Source organism: Leguminivora glycinivorella, chromosome Z (genome assembly GCF_023078275.1).
Source record: "Leguminivora glycinivorella isolate SPB_JAAS2020 chromosome Z, LegGlyc_1.1, whole genome shotgun sequence".
Taxonomy (NCBI): domain Eukaryota; kingdom Metazoa; phylum Arthropoda; class Insecta; order Lepidoptera; family Tortricidae; genus Leguminivora; species Leguminivora glycinivorella.
Genome location: NC_062998.1, coordinates 52853470 through 52869078, shown reverse-complemented (window position 1 = coordinate 52869078; position 15609 = coordinate 52853470). Strand labels below are relative to the sequence as shown.

The window sequence follows — 15609 nt, the reverse complement described above, 5'->3', positions numbered from 1 at the left end:
TGCGACGATGCCGGCAACTGCCACTGCAAACCCAACTTTGATGGCATCAAGTGCGACAGCTGTAAAGAGAGCTTTTACAACTACCCTGCGTGTGAGGAGTGCAACTGCGATCCCAAGGGCGTCATCGCTTCTTTTGCTGGTGAGTTTTTTTTTATGGGATAGGAGGCAAACGAGCAGACAGGTAGTAGTAGATGGGCTTGATCATCGAACTTTTTTCATTCAAGGCATTGCTTAGCGATCTGAACAATGCGTAATCCGTAGGTGCCAAGTCTGGAGAGTACGGTGGATGAGGTATCACTTTCCAACCTAGCTCCAATAGCTTTAGCCGAGTCACTTTTGCAATGTGTGAGCGAGCATTGTCGTGTAAGAAAAAAACTTTAGCATGCTGTGGACGATTCTGACAGATTTTTTGGTTTAAATTTTCAAGCTGATTACAGTATACTGATGCGGTAACAGTCATTCCACTTGGTAGGAGTTCCCAGTGAATAATACCATGAATATCCCACCAAACGGACAGCATAACTTTTTTCGGGTGAGGCTCTGTTTTTGGTGCCTCTATTCCTTTTTCGTTTGAAGCTAGCCACTGACGTTTGCGTGTGTGATTTATATATAAGACCCATTTTTCATCTCCAGTGATAAGATGGTCCAACCAGTTGAATGTGCGGCGAAAAGACAGAAGTTGTATGCAGATATCGGCACGGCGGTTTAGTTGATCTCTATCAAGTTCGTGCGGTATCCAAACACTGTATTTGTAGTTTTTCCCAACTCGTGTAAATGTGTTTCTATGGTGGCATGAGAGCAGCCTAACTCGGTAGCAAGAGTACGACTCGTTAGCCTCGGTTCTCCTTCAATTAAGGTTTTTAATTTGGCTACATCAATCTTCACCGGTCGACCAGACTTAGGTTGATCTGATAATGAAAAGTCGCCACTACGAAACCGCTGGAACCATCGTTTCGCCGTGGCCTCAGACACAACTTCAGGAGCAGCACGCTGACATATATTACGCACTGCTTCGGCGGCTGAATGGCCAGACTGAAATTCATATAGTAAGCAATGCCTTACATGCACTTTTAATTCGTCCATTTTCTTCCTTATATTAGCTCGGCGACAGCTAGTGAATGACTGACGAGAAACTGTGCGACTCGCCCTTTATATACTTTCGACCATAGAAGATTCTAGAACTCTCTCAAAAATTTTATGTGGAATTCAATCGATCGCTCATTACTTTCTTACCAACCCAATATTTTAGTATGTATATCGTCGCTTAGCACCCATAGTACAAGCTTTGCTTAGTTTGGGGCTAAGTTGATCTGTGTAAGGGACAATATTTATTTATTTATTTATTTATTTCCAATCGTATTTGCTGACCGGCAGATTCATTTCTCTGTACCTAAAACATTATCTTAACATTATCTTTGGCACAGGATGCGGATCTGTGCCAGCAGGTGAACTCTGTCAGTGCAAGGAGCGCGTTCAGGGCAGAATCTGTAACGACTGCAAGCCGCTTTACTGGAACCTGCAGTACTACAACCCTCACGGATGCGAAGGTACGTTGTCTACTCCATGATATCTAGCAGGCTTGTGTAGGGCATGTACTAATAGAATAGTACAAAAGACACAAATCCCTGCACTGCACTACTCCCAAATGATTCTGCTCTCTAGTACATTTAGTACACTCACACACGCGCAACAGAATAGGAGTGAAAGGAGCGAAGAGCCGAGAAGTGACAATGACAGCAAAGCGATCCGTGTGATCCGACCGCAACCGAAATATAACCGACTGACTCGGACCGAGAGCGCTCGAAAATGGCCGATCAGCTCTCGGCTAGTACGAGCGAGCGTTACTGTACGCCATATGCACAATTTGTCTCTTGCTCTCTCGGTGTCCTATTGTACTAAATGTCTTAAAAGAACGAACCAGTACACTTCGGAGATCGTACTAGTCGGGAGCCATCTTTCAGTGAACGAGCAGACAATTTCAATTTCAATTTCAATTTATTTATTCGTTCATCATAGGTACATAATAGATAGGTGGTAACATAGTACTTCATAGAACAGCCATGATGTGCCTTTTGGCGTACGAAATAGTTTCGTATAATGTAATTATATATACAATTTTTACAATATTTACATGGCTAATTATATTAGCATATGCATTGACAAAATTCTAATATCTAGCAGGTATTGAAATCAGGTTAATTTTGGGATTCCATTGCTTTCTGATCACTTTTGATAATGGACTAGCCGAACTTAAAGTACCGCCACCAAGTAAGGCAGCTTTAGCTTTGGCCAAGATTATTTAGTTTAGTTATGTTTTGATCCCTTCACACGATAAGAAGAAGTGTTGGCCAATTACTTTGACTTGCTAACTTATTGTAAATATCTAAAAACTCGAGATTTGCGTTGTCTCAGTTTTTATAAGACTCAAATTTACGCATCTAAGAATCCAAGATCATTCACCACGTAAGTTAATAATATTATTGTCATAGGAAGTTTTAAAGTTAAAGATCTCAAAGCATTCTGTCATCAGAATGCATCTATAAATTCCTCTCCTCTTTACCCTACTGTGAATTCCTCCTCAGAATGCAACTGTGACGTGAGCGGCACCCTCGGCGGATTAGGTTCCTGCAACACCAAGACTGGACAGTGTATGTGCAAACCCAATGTGGACGACCGCCAGTGTTCCGAGTGCGCTGACGGCTTCTACAATCTTGATGCTGGAAACATCTTCGGTTGTTCAGGTGAGATCTGATGTCTTAATATTACCAGCCGGCGTATTATGATTCTAATTTTATCACTTATCCACGTGGATAAAGCATCCGTCACGCTTTAGCACACACAGTTGTCTTATCCACGTGGACAAGTGATAAAATTGGAAGCATGATACAACGGCTGGGGCGGCTTACTCCTCGATTCTTTCGCCGAGCTACAATTACATGCCGGTGGTGATGTGAAGTCTTAGATTCTCAAGCAATTAACGTTTTGCTGTCGGATTCTCTAACCTCTCTGCAGTCAATTCATATTCATGCAGCGTATTCATTCCACAACCAACCAACTCTTTCTCATTCCTCACCAGAATGCAACTGCGACGTCGGCGGTTCAACCGACAACAACTGCAACAAGACCTCCGGCCAATGTTACTGCCACTCCCGCGTCGAAGGCCTCCGCTGCTCTCAGCCAATCAGGGCTCACTATTTCCCGACTCTTCACCAGTTCCGATATGAGCTTGAAGAAGGACAAACACTTTCAGGCGCTGTCAGATACAGGGACTCTCAAGAAGCATTCCCGGGACATTCTTGGAAGGGATACGTCATGTTCTCGCTGTTACAAGTAAGTTTCTTCATGCTAGAATCATTCTAAAGGTGATGACGCTCTTAACCAATCAGAGGTCTCTATTCCCAACACTCCATCAGTTCAGATATAAGCTAGAGGAAGTACAAACACCTTCAGGCCCTGTCAGATATAGGGACTCGCAAGAGGCATTCCCGGGACATTCTTGGAAGGGTTACGTCATGTATTCGCTGTTACAAGTAAGTTATTTCACTTTACAAAAAATTTTAAGTAATATAGCTCTTAACCAATAAGAGCTTACAATTCTAACAAGACCTCCGGCCAGTGTTACTGCCACTCCCGCGTCGAAGGCCTCCGCTGCTCTCAACCAATCAGGGCTCACTATTTCCCGACTCTTCACCAGTTCCGATAAGAGCTTGAAGAAGGACAAACACCTTCAGCTGTCAGATATAGGGGCTCTCAAGAAGCATTCCCGGGACATTCTTGGAAGGGATACGTCATGTTCTCGCTGTTACAAGTAAGTTTCTTCATGCTAGAATCATTCTAAAGGTGATGACGCTCTTAACCAATCAGAGGTCTCTATTCCCAACACTCCATCAGTTCAGATATAAGCTAGAGGAAGTACAAACACCTTCAGGCCCTGTCAGATATAGGGACTCGCAAGAGGCATTCCCGGGACATTCTTGGAAGGGTTACGTCATGTATTCGCTGTTACAAGTAAGTTATTTCACTTTACAAAAAATTTTAAGTAATATAGCTCTTAACCAATAAGAGCTTACAATTCTAACAAGACCTCCGGCCAGTGTTACTGCCACTCCCGCGTCGAAGGCCTCCGCTGCTCTCAACCAATCAGGGCTCACTATTTCCCGACTCTTCACCAGTTCCGATAAGAGCTTGAAGAAGGACAAACACCTTCAGGCGCTGTCAGATATAGGGACTCTCAAGAAGCATTCCCGGGACATTCTTGGAAGGGATACGTCATGTTCTCGCTGTTACAAGTAAGTTTCTTCATGCTAGAATCATTCTAAAGGTGATGACGCTCTTAACCAATCAGAGGTCTCTATTCCCAACACTCCATCAGTTCAGATATAAGCTAGAGGAAGTACAAACACCTTCAGGCCCTGTCAGATATAGGGACTCGCAAGAGGCATTCCCGGGACATTCTTGGAAGGGTTACGTCATGTATTCGCTGTTACAAGTAAGTTATTTCACTTTACAAAAAATTTTAAGTAATATAGCTCTTAACCAATAAGAGCTTACAATTCTAACAAGACCTCCGGCCAGTGTTACTGCCACTCCCGCGTCGAAGGCCTCCGCTGCTCTCAACCAATCAGGGCTCACTATTTCCCGACTCTTCACCAGTTCCGATAAGAGCTTGAAGAAGGACAAACACCTTCAGGCGCTGTCAGATATAGGGACTCTCAAGAAGCATTCCCGGGACATTCTTGGAAGGGTTACGTCATGTTTTCGCTGTTACAAGTAAGTTCTTTCATCTTACAACCAATCTCTAGATAAAAAAGCTCTCAGCCAATCAGAGCTGACTATTTCCCAAATTTCTCTCAGTTCAAATAATATATGAGCTTGAAGAGGGAAAAACTCCTTCTAAAAGAGCATTCTTAGAAGGGATATATTATGTTCTCGCTGTTGCAAGTAAGTTCCTTAATGCTAGAGCCAATTTCAAGAAGACGAAGCTCTTGGCCAATCAAAACTTAATATTGAACAACACTCCACCACCATCATTGAAACATCTCAAAGCGTTGGACTATTTCTGTATGTCTCGCATATTGTCTAATGAAATTAAGTACAATGCTTAAGCTTAGTCTTAGTTTCTTATAATTATGTGAAAATGTTCATGACAAAGAGGATCGAGTATTATAAAGAGTTACTGTCAAAGTGAAATGTGTAATCACAGTCCACAGATTGCCATCTCTCGAGACAAGCTTAAAACTCTTGAACCTCAGTTTGACAATTTGGCTCATATTCTTAGCTTGATATGTGTTAAAATGTAAAAAATATTAATATTAGCGCCATCCCCCAAAGGTGTAACGCCATCTAGGCCACCGTAACTTTTTCTCTTAGGCTTTGAGGTACGTTTTTTTTCTTAGACTATCCGTCTATGCGAAGTTACATAATTATGTCTTTAGTTCATTTACTTAAATAAATTTATGTTTAGTACCCAATACCAAGCTAATGTTACGTTACTTTGCAGAAATCCATGTTAATAAAAATCTATAAATGCTAGTGCAGTGGGCACTGATCGACTTGCATATTATCTGTTCGCGGATTACCAAGGGAATGGTACCATAGTCAGATATTTTAACTTGAGACTCCAGTGCCGTTACAAGATGTAATAGTCTGTCGGTAGATGGCGCTAGACGTCACCCCAAGACGTGTGTACATAAGGAAAGGCATGGAGGGATTTGCGATGTCCGGCGTGGCTTCCGTAGCTCAATTGGTTAAGAGCCTTGCACGGATTGCAAATGATGCGGGTTCAAGTCCCGCCGGAAGCGTAAATTTTTCCATTTTTTCCTTTAATATAAAAAAAGATATTTAAACGTTTAAAATTTTCCAGAATGAAGTAATAAACGTCGTTCAGCTGGGCAAGTCGTCCCTCTACCGCATGGTGGTGAAGTATGCCAACCCGCTCAAGGACCCAGTGGTCGCCACTATACTGGTCACCCCGGAGAACCCTGGAGATTCGCAGCAAACGTGAGTATAATATTTTTGAGAACCGTAATAATAGATGAATGTGCCATTACATCTTTTTTGTGTTGGATTTAAGACTTCTTATTGTAGGGTTTAATCACAGAACTATATTTAGATAGAAGAAACAAGTTCATCTATTTGTATAGGGGCCGAGCGTGTCAAATTTTGTACTGAAGTTGATTCTTGCCTGTAATTTTAAATATGTCTCAGGCTCTTGATTGTTCATAATTTTTGTGTTGTTGCAATTGAATATCACGTGACGAGGCATTTTTTATGTTTTGATTGACTTCAACTTACAAAAATTGACGCCCGAAAGCTGCAAGCTGCGATTAAAGACGGACAACTCAGTGGATTTCACTGAGTTCATTTGACACGCTAAGTAGATACGTTTGCTTGATCTATGGTATATATGACATCTGTGGGTTTAATACAGCAAAAGCTAGCAGGTCTAGCACACTATTGTTATGTAGCCTATCGTGTCGGTAAGTCATTTTCGCACCTTTTGTAAGTGTGAAAAAGAGACACGACACGGCAGTGCTGGTACCGCAGGTTTGTACCACCCATGATTTTGTATCACCGCACATATCACACGTTAGAGTTAAAATGAAAATAAAAGTCAGCCCCTTTACGTGTAGGTTTTCCCCAATCAAAACACTTTTTCATCACACCCGCACTTTAAATGTGCTATTGCACGCAGGCGGAGCGTGAGCTATAGAAAAATCGTTCTCCCAAGGGAATAATGAAATTTCTTGTACCGTAAGGACTGTATCGTTAATTATAGGGACAAAACAAACCTCGTCTAAATGTTGACATGTGCATAATTTTGTATTATTATGGTCCGAGAGTATGATCTGAAGGTATTGGTAAGTACTATTTGATATAAGGTCTGATATTTTTTTTATTTTAGGGACTTTATGGTACTTTCATTAAGGTCTAGCAAATAAATTTCGGACAACCCCTAATCTGGCTTAATTTGAGAATATCTCAAATACTCTTTGTACGATTTCAACAAACAAAGGTTAATATGCTGCCAAAATATATTTTTTAAGAGTCCTCTTCATGGTTGTTCAATTGGGTACTTGCAGAATAAATGCGGTGAATTTATATAATTTAAAAAAACGCATTTTTGAGCAACGTTCCGGATTGCCGTAAATTTTTGATACAAGCAGGATGAGAGAAATAGATAAAAAAAATTAGGCATAGGCCAATGTCTAATAGACATTCATGGTGTTTGAACAGTGCCTAAACCAGATCGATATAAACAGTGTATGATAGTTAAATTCGACATCAAAGTCGGAGTTAGCGTAAGCGCCATGCCACATTCTCTAAATGGCCGCCATACACAGATCATGAACTTTATTTTTTAAAAATAACAGTGGCTAGACTATGTCTAGATATTCTGCTTTGTGGATCATGTGTCGTTGAGGTTCGCACTGTACAATTTTTTTTTCGCAATTGTGTCGTCTTGTACGCACTTTGTGAATTTTCTAGTAGCATTTGTCCGAAATCGTAATTGGTACTCGGGAGGATTAAGTCAATGCTGTCTAAACCACATGCTTTACGTCGAGTTTCTAGGACAAAATGCGTACCTTATTATGTGCCTTATTAAGCCCATGTCTTGTTATAAGAAAAAAATATAATAGCAAATAAATACGGCTACTCAAAGTTGTCTCCATATTTAACGATAGAGTCTTTACTTAACTTTTTTACATCTAGCTACATATTTTTTACATTGCGAGTGTGATGAAAAACATTGTGTGTAACTCGGGGAGTATGAATATTACTAACTCGAGTCTTTAAATCGCTCCGGCAAGCCGTCGCGATTTAACTTACTCTTGTTAGTAATATTCAACTTCCTCCCCTTGTTGCACAATGTACTATTTTCCACTTTTTATTTTACCACTTTGTCGGCGTGACTGATATACATTGGTACCAAATTTCTAGTGCTAACGGACAGACATACATGGTGAAATTATAAGGGTACCTAGTTGACTACGGAACCCTAAAAAAAGGGGGTTTGCAAGGAAGAGTGCAATAAAACAATTCATAATGAACAGACTCATTGTCTATAATTTAAATAATCGTTTCGTTGAAAGTTGCTACCTTTCAACTCTGTTATACGTATTATTTTCAGACATAACGTGCTTCTAAGACCGACTGTGAAGCCCCAACTGGTAACCGTGGCGGGCGACAAAGGCAACACCCCGTCACCGTTCGTCATGGATGCTGGGAACTGGACGGTCACCATCAAGACCAACAAGGAAGTGCTTATTGTAAGTATATTTAAATTCTTCTCCCTTGGTTCCTCGTGGCTGAGGGTCACGACCACTTGAGGTCGTTATTTTGCGCACCAAAGCGCAAATCTGCACGGTTTTCTGCAGCCGTAATAAGCATACGTCATTATCGCGGGTACAATAAAAAAATCAGATAAAGAGCACATAAAACAGAATGTCTATTTGGTACAAACTAAGCATCTCAGAAACTGTGTACATATGGAAAGTTTTCGCTAGAAATAGACTAAAAAATTGAAGGCATGGTTACATAAAAACATAATTAGCGTTTTTGACGGATTTAAGTTATTGGTAACATAGTGGTCCTTTAGAAGCAGCTACAAAATCACTCACTCAGTAATGATTATTTTGTGAAAACAGTTATCATTACGAATAAATTGATTTTATGTCCTTTCTAATACGTGACAATGTCAAATAGGAAAAGTGACTAAGCAGTTTGCATTGCGACTGCACAGTTAATATGAATTGATACTCAGAGGTTGGTTATTTGAAATTATAAATAACTAATGTTGATAAATTTTAAACTTATACGAGTAGGCTTAAATGTTCCTCAAAATAAGTTCCGCGTCTGTTTTTGTTTGTTTTTCATAGTCTCTCTGTTTTGTCAAATCGTTTTTGTACCCGCGATAACGACGTATGCTAATAATAATTAAATTTTAGTTTTCCTTTACTTATGTATGGGGCCCACTGACGATCTGTGAACCAGCGTCAACAACCTGTCAGTTCCTCGGCCTTGTCACTTTTTATCCAGCGCTGCCCTCTGCACGTAGGTATATTTTGGACCACCAGCCTATCTGCTACATCCCACAACTCAAGCAGTGACATGGATACATTTAAGTTTTACCATGTGATTTTATCATTGTGTTGTAATATTTAATGAAGTTGTTCCATACAACGGCATAAACTAAATATTCCTTCAACTTCGCAGGACTACTTCGTCCTGATCCCCGAAGCGTATTACGAAGCTACCGTCCTCAAGAAGCTGGTAGACCGTCCCTGCACCATCGGAGACCAGGACTTGTGCCGCGAGTTCAGATACCCGAAGCTTAGCTCGTACCCTACCATTGATGCCGGCGGGTTGACCACAGCCGCTAGCGATTATTTGGATGATAATGTGGTGAGTGACTGATCTTTTATTCTAATGCTGTAGATGTGATTCTTTATTTCATTTTTCCATATTTAAGATGGATAAGTAGTTTCAAGCGTTATCAGAATTTAGTATCTTTCGAAGCCCAAGCGTTTATTGATTCCAGCAGAACAGCGATTGTTAATATACCTAGATGTCTAAAGAGCTCTCAAAAATGACCCCACGAATATTGTGCCACGGTAGGCGGGTCCTCAAAATTGTGCCACGGAGCTTGTCAGTGCGCTAATGGCGGCCAGTCGGAACAGTCGTAGTATGACATATTTAGAAAATATCTTATACTATTAAACGAGCAATTCTTGTATATTTATTTATTTATTTATTTATTTATATATACCGACGATCTCGGAAACCGCTCTAACGATTTCGCTGAAATTTGTTTTGTGGGGGTTTTCGGGGGTGAAAAATCGATCTAGCGTAGCCTTAGATCCCGGAAAACGCGAATTTTCGAGTTTTCTTGAGTTTTTCTTTCGCATTTGTAAACGTAAAATATGGTCCTTAATTTCGCCGCGCGCGCATCGATTCCGCGTAGCTCAGTCGCACGAGGTCGGTCTAATGTACGCAGATAGATCGTAGGTGTCAGGGTTTCGAATCCCGGCCAGAAATTAAGTTTTTGTTTTTTGTCTTTTTTTTTGTTTTTGTATTTATAAGAGTTTTTTTTTATCTAAAGACGTGATATATTAAAATAGAACCGAGCGAAGCTCGGTCGCCCAGATATTGTTTACAAAAATAACATGCCGTACTGTTTTGTAATATCATGCGCTACTCGTTCCAACAAATACAGAGAAAAATATGGGATTAAGTTTCATGTGTAATTTGGCGAGGATCATAATTATTTCGATTTATTTTGTACGAGCTACTTTTGTATGGGGATGATGTTATGCAATATTTTTAATAGCCATTGATATTTAAAAACTTTCATTTTTGTATAATTTTATTCGAAGCGTTTCTCCCCGGCACTGTTTTACTACTTAAATGCCTACACTATGCCGGTAGATATACTAAATTCTCATTCCTATGCCACTGGCATAAGTCAATTTTTTATTCCTATGCCAGCGGTATAGGGATATGAAGTTTTTAAACACATCTGCCAAGCACGTGTGGTCGCGCGATACCGTGCCGTCCCTATCGCACTATTAGTAAGTGCGATAGGAACGGCCTGATGTTTTATTATTTATCGCGCGATCATGTTTGCCTGCCTGCTGTGCGGCCGACATAGGCCAGTAAACTTGTTTAAACACACGTACGTGTCAGTGGCATAGGAATTCGATTATCTTGATCACAGACCTTGTGTCACCGCCACCGGCATAGTGGTTTAAATGGCCAATCTGAACACATTCGTGGACACGTACGGTATAGCATACGCGTAGTCATTTGTTTCCTTTGGTCTATGACAGATGACGTCACTAAGCGTCCCTAAACGTGGTTATTTAGAAGGTTGTAGAATAGAAATAGACGTGACCTGTGGTCCGGTGTCAGTACGGCGTATTATGATCTTGGAACCACTTTTCGGCTGTCATTTTGTTTGAAAGTAGTGTTCTATGTTATTATCTTTCGGTGGCGACATCTAAGTAATAACATATTTAAGGGCCGGTTTTTCAGTCGCCAGATAAATATATATCTACCAGATAAAGTTATCACTATCCTTTTCATCACACGTATAAATGACAGTGACAGCTGACATTTATCTGACAGAAATTATTTATCTGGCGATTAAAAACCAGCCCTGAAAAGGTAAAATTTATAAAATGAAAGCCTACGTTTAACACATGTTAACAATACATGGCGACTGACAATAACCTGAACGTGACTATACATTGATATACAGATATAAATTGAATTTATCTAGCCATAAAAATACTTATTATAGCGGAATACGTGTACGACATAATTATTATTTTCATATGTAGGTTGTTATTATTTTCATATGTAGGTTGTTACTTCATAACAACAAATTAATTATGTAGTTATTTTTTAATATGCATAAAATTAAAATTATTTCTGCTTGGTTCTTTAATGTATGACATAAACCCATCCCTTTTCGTGTCAAATTTTAGTCAAATATGAACCGCGAATTCTTAGCTGCCAGTACGTACAGCAAGAAGGTTTTTAGCCGAATAAAATCGCTGATTGGTAGTTAGTGACATTATATGTATTTCAGCTACACTTATCTGTGTGCATTAGTATAAAAGAGATGACTATTGTTTTGTTTACCAGTTTTGATAACAGGGCCTGTAAACGTATTGTCTTGTGGAAATGTAGGCGTAATTGTGTATGTGTGCTAAACGGTGCCAAGAATTTGAACGGTAATGTTCTTAAAAGCGGCTTCCATGTTTATCTTACTTCGTTGCAGCAGAATATTAAAGTAGGGTTATATTCGAGTGAATAAATCATTAAATATTTGGTCCTTTTGCTGGAGTCTATTAGAGTAATTAATGTTAGTGTGTATGGTGATGATACTGATGATATTCCTCAATGAAAATTATTGAATCAAATCTTTCTTCTAATTCCGATATAGTCAAGGACAGTTTCATTTTAACGACTTTGCCATGTAGACATAAATAAGTTATTCGTTATCGCTCACACAAAATGGAAATTCTTACATACCCGAAGAAGAAAAATGCCATAAGATCTGAACAATTTGCTGTCGATTTCTAACGCTGGTCTTCCTATGAGACGACGTCAATTTTCTTCAGAACATGTATTAACAAAAACCTTCTCTTCCAGCAACTAAGCGAACTCGGCGTGCCAGCCTCCACGATCCCAGTACTAGGCACCCAGCCCCTCACCTATAACTGGATCATAAAACCCAACGGCCCCTACATCATCGTCTTCGAATACGTCACCCCTGTGGACCGTAACTCCATTGACATGGTCGGAAACCGCGCGAAGATCAACAGCATCATCAATGTGAACTTCAAGAGTGGGAGTCAGGAGTCCCAGGGGAGATTGGTCCTTAATGAGTGTCTGTACACGAAGCCGTGTAGACAGGTGGTGACTGATGATAAGGCGAGGGCGTTTGTGGCCGAGGTGTTGGATGAGAATAATGAGATCACATTGGAGGTGAGTTTATGTCTGTCTATGGATGGTTTTAATATCACGCGACTCACGAGGAGCGATCCGCACCGGGTTAGTATTTATTAAGTTCCGGGAGCGTTTTAGAGTAAAGCGGACAGATCCGCGCGGACGACAAAATAATACAAATTTGTCATGCGGTACGCGTGACGCTAAAACCAGCCTAAAAATGCAACATTTTGATGAAGCCAGTCTTTGAAATATGACCAAGGTCAATAGACTTTTCTAAGATTGTATACACACTGAAAGATTATTTACTCACATTTTCTAGAGTGTACTATTGGCCTTTGCGTCTATTTTAGACGATTTATGGTGCAATGTCCGATCAACCAAATGCTTATAAAATTTTTGAACCTAGATTTTCTTCTTCTACAACGTGTTTCCGGTATCACTCAAAACATCAGACACCCCAACAGATTTTTATCTTTTTAAAATCATCTAGAGTATTCATCTTTTAATCTGATGGTTACTTTTTTTTAAATTGAATTTTTAGATTTCTGTACAGCTCTACTTGACTTTTAGCTCTACACTCAATAAAATAATTGTTAACTACCATCATAAAACATAAGACTATTTATTTGTGTACGTTACTGCAACGACATAAGGTTTACCAATAGACAGCTAAGATGTCATTGTAAAACACTTTAAAGCTTTGTCACAGTAAACTTCAAATTGGACAGGTAATCGCAGTAAGCAAATTTAAACCCAATATTCAGAATGACAAGGTTGTAATTAGATACGAGTTCAATTTGTTATGACTTATGATAAACATTAAGATTAAACTGACAAACAACGTCAAACTCGTAGCGGAAAAAATAATCGCCCAAGTAACCAGCCAGTATTAATACCCCTAAATACTGAAAAAGGTAAACAACCTCTAGCAATGCGATATACACAATGTTGTATTACGAATACAATAGAATAGGCACGTAAAAATAACTAATCATACTAATTTAAATAAAAATATTACCCCCATCAAGATATAGCTCAATCGATTCTACTCTCGATTCTGAACAAACGTTTTTCAGGTTTTTAGTGTTAAGTGAAACACGGTGTATAAGCCGGTCCAATGTTATATTTCTGCTTTCTACAGGGCAACGCCGATAACCTGGCGGCCATAAAGTCGATCACGGCGATACCTCAATCGGAATGGCACTTGGCGTACATCACACCCAAACCTTACACCCTCAGGAGGAATGGCGAGACTTTCGTCAATGGATTCGACAACGCTAACACTAAAGAGGTATTTATTAAAATTTTGATTGTCATTTATCACTTGTTACCTAGAACAATGAGCGCCTCTCGCCATCAAACGTTACAGTTTGGCGAGGATTCATGTAAACTGTTAATTTTTATTTAAGTTTTTTTTTGTGAATAATAAAAAAAAATATTACTTGTCAAAAATACAAATGCACACTGGTGGATTAGGAATAAATATCCACCCCTGAAAGTTGTTTTTATATAAAGCTAATGAGGAGGCACACTGAAAGGTAGGATAACTTTGATGTAATATTTCAAGTCTAATCACAAAAAGTCAATAGTCCCATGGGACAAATTTACCACTAGTACACATAGGTATTTCTCTTAGTACGATAGAATAAACAAATCGTGGACTATTCGGAGAAATAACATAACTCACAATTTCATAATGGCAGTCTTTCAGTGGAATATTATTTTTTATCACACTCACTCGTAAATGGTGTTATTACATGCCTGTATACTGATACGAAATGAGATATTTTACCGCCCTAGGGCTGTAAAGTGAATACCAGGGTGGGGCCTTCCACGACCTGTCAAATTTAATACCTAATGCACTTGAGCTTTAAAAAAAAAATGAAATTTCACTAAAAACAATAATAAATGTGGAATGCCCTGCCTGAGTCTGTGTTTCCGCATGAGTACAATCCAGGTATCTTTAAAGCAAGAGTAAATAGGTACCTCTTAGGTAAGCGTGCTCCACCTTAGATCACATCATCACTTACCATCAGGTGTGATCGTGGTCAAACGACTACCTATTCAAACTTAAAAAAATGTTTATATAGGTGTAGGTAGGGTCGGCAGAGTAAAAACACGTGTTGACTGTTCAACGTTCTGTATTCAAGTGAAGCAGTAATTATGATAATGAACGAATGACAGATTGAGTGAGAACGAATGAATGTATTTATACAATGATTGAATGACAGGAAGTAGGACTTGGATTTTTGTCATATACCAATAGTCCCCCTCAAAAATTCAAGTATTTTATACATTTAATATAAACTCAAATCAAATTTAAGACTATTATAATCCAAGCTTAACATACATTGCATTTAAAACATTAATCATTATCTCATGCAATCAAATTACATTTATGCAATTATTATTTAATTAAATCAAATTTAATTTAACTCTTAATTCGTGAAACTTGGTCATCGGAATTGCCTTCGTGAACATATCTGCTAGTTGGTTTCCTGTGGAAATATGTTCTAGCATTATTACCTTATTATTAATTTGTTCACGAGTAAAATGATATTTTATATCGATATGTTTTGACTTTTTGTGATTTGTGGGATTATTAGCAATGCTAATGCAACTATTGTTGTCTTCATAAATAAGTATGGGCTTAGTCACTTGTATGTATATACTACTAAGTAACGATTTTACCCATATAGCCTCTTTTACAGCTTCAAATAAACCCATATATTCGGCTTCTGTTGAGGAAACGGCCACTGTATTTTGTTTCCGTGTGCACCACGAAATTGTACAATTATCGAACATTTGAAATAAATATCCTGTTGTACTTTTTCTATCAGTTTCGTCGCCTCCCCAATCAGAATCCGCAAAACCAGTCAATAGCTGTTTGTAATCACATTTATGATAAGTCAATTTAAGATTTAAAGTTCCTTTTACATATCTTAAAAGATGTTTTAAACATTTCCATAATTCCTCATTGCCTTTACTTTGAAATCTGCTTAAAATATTAACCGCCGCGCACAAATCAGGACGCGTACAAAGCATTGCGTACATTAAACAACCTATGACTTGTCTACTAGGTGCATCATACTGTTCATCACTATTCAATGCGTCATAGTTTAATTTATTTGGAAAAGGTGATTTTGAGGG

The 15609-nt window shown here is 39.0% G+C and overlaps 1 protein-coding gene across 1 annotated transcript in view; it reads left to right on the top strand.

The window, feature by feature from the left end:
• Window positions 1-4153: 4153 nt before the first annotated feature.
• LOC125240552 (laminin subunit alpha-like) overlaps window positions 4154-15609 on the top strand; it is a 68316-nt gene continuing 56860 nt past the window's right edge. Inside the window, 6 exon segments of the mRNA XM_048148482.1 lie at window positions 4154-4289; window positions 5864-6000; window positions 8132-8270; window positions 9217-9405; window positions 12160-12495; window positions 13601-13750. Coding sequence (XP_048004439.1) covers window positions 4272-4289; window positions 5864-6000; window positions 8132-8270; window positions 9217-9405; window positions 12160-12495; window positions 13601-13750 — 969 coding nt within the window. The 5' untranslated portion in view covers window positions 4154-4271.